Source organism: Carcharodon carcharias (assembly GCF_017639515.1).
Source record: "Carcharodon carcharias isolate sCarCar2 chromosome 39 unlocalized genomic scaffold, sCarCar2.pri SUPER_39_unloc_5, whole genome shotgun sequence".
NCBI classification, from domain to species: domain Eukaryota; kingdom Metazoa; phylum Chordata; class Chondrichthyes; order Lamniformes; family Lamnidae; genus Carcharodon; species Carcharodon carcharias.
This window is the reverse complement of record NW_024470844.1, coordinates 604,787-614,988: the sequence shown is the minus strand read 5'-3', so window position 1 is coordinate 614,988 and position 10,202 is coordinate 604,787. Positions and strand designations below refer to the sequence as shown.

The following is a 10,202-nucleotide window of genomic DNA, read 5'->3' as shown; positions in this document are numbered from 1 at the left end:
GCCTGAGTCTCTGTGGTCGCTGTGTGATTGGGGATTGTAATTTCTCCTCTTCAATTGGCCCATGCGGTAGTTACAGGATTGGGAGAGGGGGAATTTCTTTAAACTTCAAGGCTGTGGCCTAGTATGAGGAGAACTGACTTCTGCCCTGTTTCCTGTTCAAGTTTCAGTCTCCCTCTCTCTCTCTCTGTGTGTTGCTATATCCCAAAGATATTCCTGGGAGGGCGAGGGGATGGAGGAGATACAGGAACGTCCAGGAAAATATCACCAGAGTTTCATCAGGCACACGAGGAGGAACTGCCAAAAACGAAATGGGTTTCCTTTCATTGGGTTTACAGGTAACGGAGGGAGGATTGGTTTTGAAGATTTTTTTTTAAGGTCTTGAAAGGAATTCAAATGAAATCGGGCACACGGCAAAAAGCCAATAAATTCTTCATCGTGTATGGAGAATGCGAATCCTCCCTGCAATCTAGCCTGCCTAGCCCTGGGAACAGTTTCTCGCTACTTACCCTGTCCATGCCCCTCAGGATCTCGCGATGGAGCATCTCTGGGGGGGGCGGGGAGGGAATTCCAAAGCTCCGCAAGCGGCCAAAGACATTTCTCCTCGTCTTGGTCCCAAATGAGCGACCCCCTTATCCTGAGACTGTGCCCCCCCCCACCCCCGTCGTTTTAGGTTCCCCCGACCAGTGGAAACAATCTCTCAGTGTCCACCCCCTGTCCAAACCCCTTCAGGACCTCGTAGGGTTCGATAAGGTCGTCTCTCATTCTTCGAAACTCCAGAGGATATAAGCACACTTTCCTCAACCCTCTCATCATAGGGACCAATCTAGTGAACATTTGCTGCACCCATCCCAGCCTCAGATGAAGGGGTTGACTTATCAAGAACGGCTGAACAGGTTGGGCCTGTATTCATTGGAGTTTAGAAGAACGAGAGGTGATCTTATTGAATCGCACAAGATTCTGTGGGGGCTTGACAGGGTAGATGTTGAGGAGGTGTTTCCACGAGTGGGGGAAATCTCGAACTAGGGAACATAGTTGCAGAATAAGGGGACAGTCATTTCAAACTGAGATGCGAAGGAATGTCTTCTCTCAGAGGGTCGCGAATGTTTGGAATTCTCTGCCCCAGAGAGTTGTGGAGTCTAGATCACTGAACGTATTTAAAGAGGAGGCAGATAGATTTTTGAAATGTCGGGGAGTTAGACCATAAGACGTGGGAGCAGAAATGAGGCCACTCGGCCCATCGAGTCTGCTCCTCCATTCAATCCTGTCTGATAAGTTTCTCAACCCCCATTCTCCCGCCTTCTCCCCGTAACCTTTGACCCCCCTCACCAATCAAGAACCTATCTATCTCGGTCTTAAATACACTCAATGACCCGGCCTCCACAGCCTTCTGTGGCAATGAATTCCATAGATTCACCACTCTCTGGCTAAAGAAGTTTCTCCTCATCTCTGTTCTAAAAGGTCTTCCCTTTACTCTGAGGCTGTGCCCTCGGGTCCTAGTCTCTCCTACTAATGGAAACATCTTCCCCACGTCCGCTCTATCCAGGCCTTTCAGTATTCTGTAAGTTTCAATCAGATCCCCCCTCATCCTTCTAAACTCCATCGAGTGTAGACCCAGAGTCCTCAAACGTTCCTCATATGTTAAGCCTTTCATTCCTGAGATCGTTCTCGTGAACCTCCTCTGGACCCTCTCCAGGGCCAGAACATCCTTCCTGAGATACGGGGCCCAAAATTGCTCACAATATTGTTGAGGGCTATGAGGAGCTGGCACGAAAGAGGAGTTGAGGCCTGGGGCAGATCAGCCATGATCTTATGGAATGGCGGCGCACGCTTGAGGGGGCCGAATGGCCTACTCCTATCCCTCAGTGATTGAAAAGCCAGCGAGACTTGGAAAAGATGGATAAAGTTTGCCTGAGCTGTACTTGCTCGCCTTAAAATGGGACTCCTGTGTCGTTTGGTGCCAGTGTTACGGATTTTTCACTGGGATTTGAACTGGTTTTCTCCTCTGTGTGATGGGGGGGGGCAATTCAGCAATGGTGTGCATCACAGATGCTGATTAAGCGGGGTTGGGGTGGAAGGAAGGGGTCACTTTTTTTTTAAAAACGGTCCAGTTCGTCGGCAAGATTTAAACATCTATGAACCGTAACCCCCACCCCCCCCCTCCCCAACACACATACAACCCACCCCAGCCATCCAGAAGCCTTCTTGGCCTTTAAGATGTTGTCCAGAATGGGAGGAGGTGGAGGTGGAGGTGGGGCCGGCCTTGATCAAAGATGGCGGCGCCCAGGCTGGTCACCACGTGGTGAGAGGGAGGCTGGCAAACAGGCGTCACGTGTGAGCCCCCCCCCCCCCCAAAGCCCGACAACGGGCCACTTGACCAGATCAAAGATGGCAGCGCTCTCTTTGTCACAGCAGGCTCTTAATGGGATGGGGTCCTTCCGGCCTCCCATTGCCAGGATGGGGAGGGGGTGGTGTCCAGCCCAGGCGCCTGATTGCCGGGTCGGAAAAGATGGCGGACGGAGAGTCGAGCGGCAGCGGCGGCAGCAACAGCGAGGAGGAGATGGAGGAGGAAGAGGAGCAGGAGATGGAGGCCGGCTCCGGAGACACGCCGGCCCGCGTCTACCTGCCCGGCCAGCCGCTGGCCGACGGCGAGGAGCTGGTGCGGGACGAGGCAGCCTACCGGCTCTACCAGCGGGCGCAGAGCGGTGAGTGTGGGCTAAAGATGGCGGCATTAGGGGTGCGCACCGCTAAAGGTGACGACATCGGGGGTGCGCACCGTTAAAGATGGCGGCATTAGGGGTGCGCACCGCTAAAGGTGACGGCACTGGGGGGTTGCGCACCGCTAAAGGTGACGACATCGGGGGTGCGCACCGTTAAAGATGGCGGCATTAGGGGTGCGCACCGCTAAAGGTGACGACATTGGGCGGTTGCGCAACGGATTTAAAGGGGGAATTAGAGTTGTACACCCCGAAATCGGGATTTAAAGGGGGAATTGGGGTTGTACACCACAAAATAGGGTTTTAAAGGGGGAATTGGGGTTGTACACCCTGAAATAGGGATTTAAAGGGGGAATTGGGGTGGAACACCCCGAAATAGGGATTTAAAGGGGGAATTGGGGTTGTACATCCTAAAATATGGATTTAAAGGGGGAATTGGGGTGGAACACCCCGAAATAGGGATTTAAAGGGGGAATTGGGGTTGTACACCGTGAAATTGGGGTCTTTAAAGGGGGAATTGGGGTTGTACACCGTGAAATTGGGGTCTTTAAAGGGGGAATTGGGGTTGTACACCCTGAAATAGGGATATAAAGGGGGAATTGGGGTTGTACACCCCGAAATCGGGATTTAAAGGGGGGATTGGGGTTGCCCACTCCAGAAAAGTGGCTCGGTAGCACCACAACACCCCAAGCTGAATGATCTAAAGGGAATGACTGCTAGATCGGGTCTATGGTAGGCGGCGAGAGGGAACCCACGAGAGGGAAACTCCCTCCCTAACAGCACTGTGGGTGTACCTACAGATTGCAGAATTGTACTCGAACACAATCTGTAACCCGACATCAGAACTATACTCGAACACAATCTGTAACCCGACAGCAGAATTGTACTCGAACACAATCTGTAACCCGACAGCAGAACTGTACTTGAACACAATCTGTAATCCGGCAGCAGAATTGTACTCGAACACAATCTGTAACCCGACAGCAGAACTGTACTCGAACACAATCTGTAATCCCATGGCAGAACTGTACTCGAACACAACCTGTAACCCGACAGCAGAATTGTACACGAACACAACCTGTAATCCCACAGCAGAATTGTACTCGAACACAATCTGTAACCCGACAGCAGAACTGTACTCGAACACAATCTGTAATCCGACAGCAGAATTGTACTCAGACACAATCTGTAATCCCACAGCAGAACTGTACTCGAACACAATCTGTAATCCGACAGCAGAATTGTACTCGAACACAATCTGTAATCCAGCAGCAGAATTGTACTCGGACACAATCTAACCCGACAGCAGAATTGTACTCGGACACAATCTGTAATCCGACAGCAGAATTGTACTTGGACACAATCTGTAATCCCGCAGCAGAATTGTACTCGGACACAATCTGTAATCCAACAGCAGAATTGTACTCGGACACAATCTGTAATCCAGCAGCAGAATTGTACTCGGACACAATCTAACCCAACAGCAGAATTGTACTCGGACACAATCTGTAATCCAGCAGCAGAATTGTACTCGGACACAATCTGTAACCCGACAGCGGAATTGTACTCGGACACAATCTGTAATCCGACAGCAGAATTGTACTCGGACACAATCTGTAACCCGACAGCGGAATTGTACTCGGACACAATCTGTAATCCCACAGCAGAATTGTACTCAGACACAATCTGTAATCCGACAGCAGAATTGTACTCGGACACAATCTGTAATCCGACAGCAGAATTGTACTCGGACACAATCTGTAATCCGACAGCAGAATTGTACTCGGACACAATCTGTAACCCGACAGCGGAATTGTACTCGGACACAATCTGTAATCCCACAGCAGAATTGTACTCGGACACAATCTGTAACCCGACAGCAGAATTGTACTCGGACACAATCTGTAATCCGACAGCAGAATTGTACTCGGACACAATCTGTAATCCCACAGCAGAATTGTACTCGGACACAATCTGTAACCCGACAGCAGAATTGTACTCGGACACAATCTGTAACCCGACAGCAGAATTGTACTCGGACACAATCTGTAACCCGACAGCAGAATTGTACTTGGACACAATCTGTAACCCGACAGCAGAATTGTACTCGGACACAATCTGTAATCCAGCAGCAGAATTGTACTCGGACACAATCTGTAATCCGGCAGCAGAATTGTACTCGGACACAATCTGTAATCCGACAGCAGAATTGTACTCGGACACAATCTGTAATCCAGCAGCAGAATTGTACTCGGACACAATCTGTAATCCGACAGCAGAATTGTACTCGGACACAATCTGTAATCCGACAGCAGAATTGTACTCAGACACAATCTGTAATCCAGCAGCAGAATTGTACTCGGACACAATCTGTAATCCCACAGCAGAATTGTACTCGGACACAATCTAACCCGACAGCAGAATTATACTCGGACACAATCTGTAATCCGACAGCAGAATTGTACTCAGACACAATCTGTAATCCGACAGCAGAATTGTACTCAGACACAATCTGTAATCCGACAGCAGAATTGTACTCAGACACAATCTGTAATCCAGCAGCAGAATTGTACTCAGACGCAATCTGTAATCCCACAGCAGAATTGTACTCGGACACAATCTGTAATCCCACAGCAGAATTGTACTCGGACACAATCTGTAACCCCACAGCAGAATTGTACTCGGACACAATCTGTAATCCAGCAGCAGAATTGTACTCGGACACAATCTGTAATCCGACAGCAGAATTGTACTGGGACACAATCTGTAATCCAGCAGCAGAATTGTACTCGGACACAATCTGTAATCCAGCAGCAGAATTGTACTCGGACACAATCTGTAATCCAGCAGCAGAATTGTACTCGGACACAATCTAACCCGACAGCAGAATTGTACTCGGACACAATCTGTAATCCGACAGCAGAATTGTACTTGGACACAATCTGTAATCCCGCAGCAGAATTGTACTCGGACACAATCTGTAATCCAACAGCAGAATTGTACTCGGACACAATCTGTAATCCAGCAGCAGAATTGTACTCGGACACAATCTAACCCAACAGCAGAATTGTACTCGGACACAATCTGTAATCCAGCAGCAGAATTGTACTCGGACACAATCTGTAACCCGACAGCGGAATTGTACTCGGACACAATCTGTAATCCGACAGCAGAATTGTACTCGGACACAATCTGTAACCCGACAGCGGAATTGTACTCGGACACAATCTGTAATCCCACAGCAGAATTGTACTCAGACACAATCTGTAATCCGACAGCAGAATTGTACTCGGACACAATCTGTAATCCGACAGCAGAATTGTACTCGGACACAATCTGTAATCCGACAGCAGAATTGTACTCGGACACAATCTGTAACCCGACAGCGGAATTGTACTCGGACACAATCTGTAATCCCACAGCAGAATTGTACTCAGACACAATCTGTAATCCGACAGCAGAATTGTACTCGGACACAATCTGTAATCCCACAGCAGAATTGTACTCGGACACAATCTGTAACCCGACAGCAGAATTGTACTCGGACACAATCTGTAACCCGACAGCAGAATTGTACTCGGACACAATCTGTAACCCGACAGCAGAATTGTACTCGGACACAATCTGTAACCCGACAGCAGAATTGTACTTGGACACAATCTGTAACCCGACAGCAGAATTGTACTCGGACACAATCTGTAATCCAGCAGCAGAATTGTACTCGGACACAATCTGTAATCCGGCAGCAGAATTGTACTCGGACACAATCTGTAATCCGACAGCAGAATTGTACTCGGACACAATCTGTAATCCAGCAGCAGAATTGTACTCGGACACAATCTGTAATCCGACAGCAGAATTGTACTCGGACACAATCTGTAATCCGACAGCAGAATTGTACTCAGACACAATCTGTAATCCAGCAGCAGAATTGTACTCGGACACAATCTGTAATCCCACAGCAGAATTGTACTCGGACACAATCTAACCCGACAGCAGAATTATACTCGGACACAATCTGTAATCCGACAGCAGAATTGTACTCAGACACAATCTGTAATCCGACAGCAGAATTGTACTCAGACACAATCTGTAATCCGACAGCAGAATTGTACTCAGACACAATCTGTAATCCGACAGCAGAATTGTACTCAGACACAATCTGTAATCCGACAGCAGAATTGTACTCAGACACAATCTGTAATCCGACAGCAGAATTGTACTCAGACACAATCTGTAATCCAGCAGCAGAATTGTACTCAGACACAATCTGTAATCCGACAGCAGAATTGTACTCGGACACAATCTGTAATCCAGCAGCAGAATTGTACTCAGACACAATCTGTAATCCCACAGCAGAATTGTACTCGGACACAATCTGTAATCCCACAGCAGAATTGTACTCGGACACAATCTGTAATCCAGCAGCAGAATTGTACTCAGACACAATCTGTAATCCCACAGCAGAATTGTACTCGGACACAATCTGTAATCCCACAGCAGAATTGTACTCGGACACAATCTGTAACCCCACAGCAGAATTGTACTCGGACACAATCTGTAATCCAGCAGCAGAATTGTACTCGGACACAATCTGTAATCCGACAGCAGAATTGTACTGGGACACAATCTGTAATCCAGCAGCAGAATTGTACTCGGACACAATCTGTAATCCAGCAGCAGAATTGTACTCGGACACAATCTGTAACCCGACAGCAGAATTGTACTCGGACACAATCTGTAATCCGACAGCAGAATTGTACTCGGACACAATCTGTAATCCAGCAGCAGAATCCTCCGCTCCGACACGCATCCCATCCCCCGACATGCACCCCATCCCCGGACACGCGCCCCATCCCCCGCTCTGACACGCAGCCCATCCCCCGCTCCGACACGCACCCTTTCCCCCGGCCTGTGTTTGGGACTGTGTGTCGGGTTATGGCCTGTGTTTGGGACCGAGGGTCGGGTTGTAGCCTGTGTTTGGGACCGAGGGTCGGGTTATGGCCTGCGTTTGGGACTGAGGGTCGGGTTGTGGCCGGTGTTTGGGACTGAGGGTTGGGTTATGGTCTGCATTTGGGACTGAGTGTCGGGTTATGGCCTGTGTTTGGGACTGAGGGTCGGATTATGGTCTGCGTTTGGGACTGAGAGTCGGGTTATGGCCTGCGTTTGGGACTGAGGGTCAGGTTATCACCTGTGTTTGGGACTGTGGGTTGGGTTGTGGCCTGTGTTTGAGACTGTGTGTCGGGTTGTGGCCTGTGTTTGGGACTGTGTGTCGGGTTGTGGCCTGTGGTTGGGACTGTGTGTCGGGTTGTGGCCTGTGTTTGGGGCTGTGTGTCGGGTTGTGGCCTGTGTTTGGGGCTGTGTGTCGGGTTGTGGCCTGTGTTTGGGACTGTGGGTCGGGTTGTGGCCTGTGTTTGGGACTGTGGGTCGGGTTGTGGCCTGTGTTTGGGACTGTGGGTCGGGTTGTGGCCTGTGTTTGGGACTGTGGGTTGGGTTGTGGCCTGTGTTTGGGACTGTGGGTCGGGTTGTGGCCTGTGTTTGGGACTGAGGGTCGGGTTGTGGCCTGTGTTTGGGACTGTGGGTCGGGTTGTGGCCTGTGTTTGGGACCAAGTGTCAGGTTGTGGCCAGTGTTTGGGACTGAGGGTCGGGTTATCACCTGTGTTTGGGACTGTGTCGGGTTGTGGCCTGTGTTTGGGACTGTGTGTCGGGTTGTGGCCTGTGTTTGCCACTGAGTGTTGGGTTATGGCCTGTGTTTGCCACTGAGTGTCGGGTTGTGGCCTGCGTTTGGGACTGAGTGTCGGGTTGTGGCCTGCGTTTGGGTCTGAGTGTTGGGCTGTGGCCTGTGTTTGGGTCTGAGTGTCGGGTTGTGGCCTGTGTTTGGGACCAAGGGTCGGGTTGTGGCCTGTGTTTGGGACCGAGGGTCGGGTTGTGGCCTGTGTTTGGGACCGAGGGTCGGGTTGTGGCCTGTGTTTGGGACCGAGGGTCGGGTTGTGGCCTGTGTTTGGGACCGAGGGTCGGGTTGTGGCCTGTGTTTGGGACCGAGGGTCGGGTTGTGGCCTGTGTTTGGGACCGAGGGTCGGGTTGTGGCCTGTGTTTGGGACCGAGGGTCGGGTTGTGGCCTGCGTTTGGGACCGAGGGTCGGGTTGTGGCCTGTGTTTGGGACCGAGGGTCGGGTTGTGGCCTGTGTTTGGGACTGTGTGTCGGGTTGTGGCCTGTGTTTGGGACTGTGTGTCGGGTTGTGGCCTGCATTTGGGACTGTGTATGTCAGGTTGTGGCCTGCGTTTGGGAACGAGGGTCGGGTTGTGGCCTGCGTTTGGGACTGTGGGTCGGGTTGTGGCCTGCATTTGGGACTGTGTGTCGGGTTGTGGCCTGCGTTTGGGACTGTGGGTCGGGTTGTGGCCTGCGTTTGGGACTGTGTGTCGGGTTGTGGCCTGTGTTTGGGACTGTGGGTCGGGTTGTGGCCTGTGTTTGGGGCTGTGTGTCGGGTTGTGGCCTGTGTTTGGGACTGTGGGTCGGTTGTGGCCTGCGTTTGGGGCTGTGGGTCGGGTTGTGGCCTGTGTTTGGGACTGTGGGTCGGGTTGTGGCCTGTGTTTGGGACCAAGTGTCAGGTTGTGGCCAGTGTTTGGGACTGAGGGTCGGGTTATCACCTGTGTTTGGGACTGTGTCGGGTTGTGGCCTGTGTTTGGGACTGTGTGTCGGGTTGTGGCCTGTGTTTGCCACTGAGTGTTGGGTTATGGCCTGTGTTTGCCACTGAGTGTCGGGTTGTGGCCTGCGTTTGGGACTGAGTGTCGGGTTGTGGCCTGCGTTTGGGTCTGAGTGTTGGGCTGTGGCCTGTGTTTGGGTCTGAGTGTCGGGTTGTGGCCTGTGGTTGGGACCAAGGGTCGGGTTGTGGCCTGTGTTTGGGACCAAGGGTCGGGTTGTGGCCTGTGTTTGGGACCAAGGGTCGGGTTGTGGCCTGTGTTTGGGACCGAGGGTCGGGTTGTGGCCTGTGTTTGGGACCGAGGGTCGGGTTGTGGCCTGTGTTTGGGACCGAGGGTCGGGTTGTGGCCTGTGTTTGGGACCGAGGGTCGGGTTGTGGCCTGTGTTTGGGACCGAGGGTCGGGTTGTGGCCTGCGTTTGGGACCGAGGGTCGGGTTGTGGCCTGTGTTTGGGACCGAGGGTCGGGTTGTGGCCTGCGTTTGGGACCGAGGGTCGGGTTGTGGCCTGCGTTTGGGACCGAGGGTCGGGTTGTGGCCTGCGTTTGGGACTGTGTGTCGGGTTGTGGCCTGTGTTTGGGACCGAGTGTCGGGTTGTGGCCTGTGTTTGGGACTGTGTGTCGGGTTGTGGCCTGTGTTTGGGACTGTGTGTCGGGTTGTGGCCTGTGTTTGGGACCGAGGGTCGGGTTGTGGCCTGTGTTTGGGACCGAGGGTCGGGTTGTGGCCTGTGTTTGGGACTGTGGGTCGGGTTGTGGCCTGCGTTTGGGACTGTGTCCCGAGCTCCCTGATTCAC

At 51.8% G+C, this 10,202-nt stretch overlaps 1 protein-coding gene across 1 annotated transcript in view; it reads left to right on the top strand.

Moving 5' to 3' along the window:
• The first annotated feature begins 2,483 nt into the window (after positions 1-2,483).
• Positions 2,484-10,202, top strand: part of grwd1 (glutamate-rich WD repeat containing 1) — a 26,728-nt gene continuing 19,009 nt past the window's right edge. Inside the window, exon 1 of the mRNA XM_041182360.1 lies at positions 2,484-2,702. Within this exon, the coding sequence (XP_041038294.1) occupies positions 2,507-2,702 (196 nt within the window). The 5' untranslated portion in view covers positions 2,484-2,506. The remainder of the gene's footprint in view (positions 2,703-10,202) is intronic.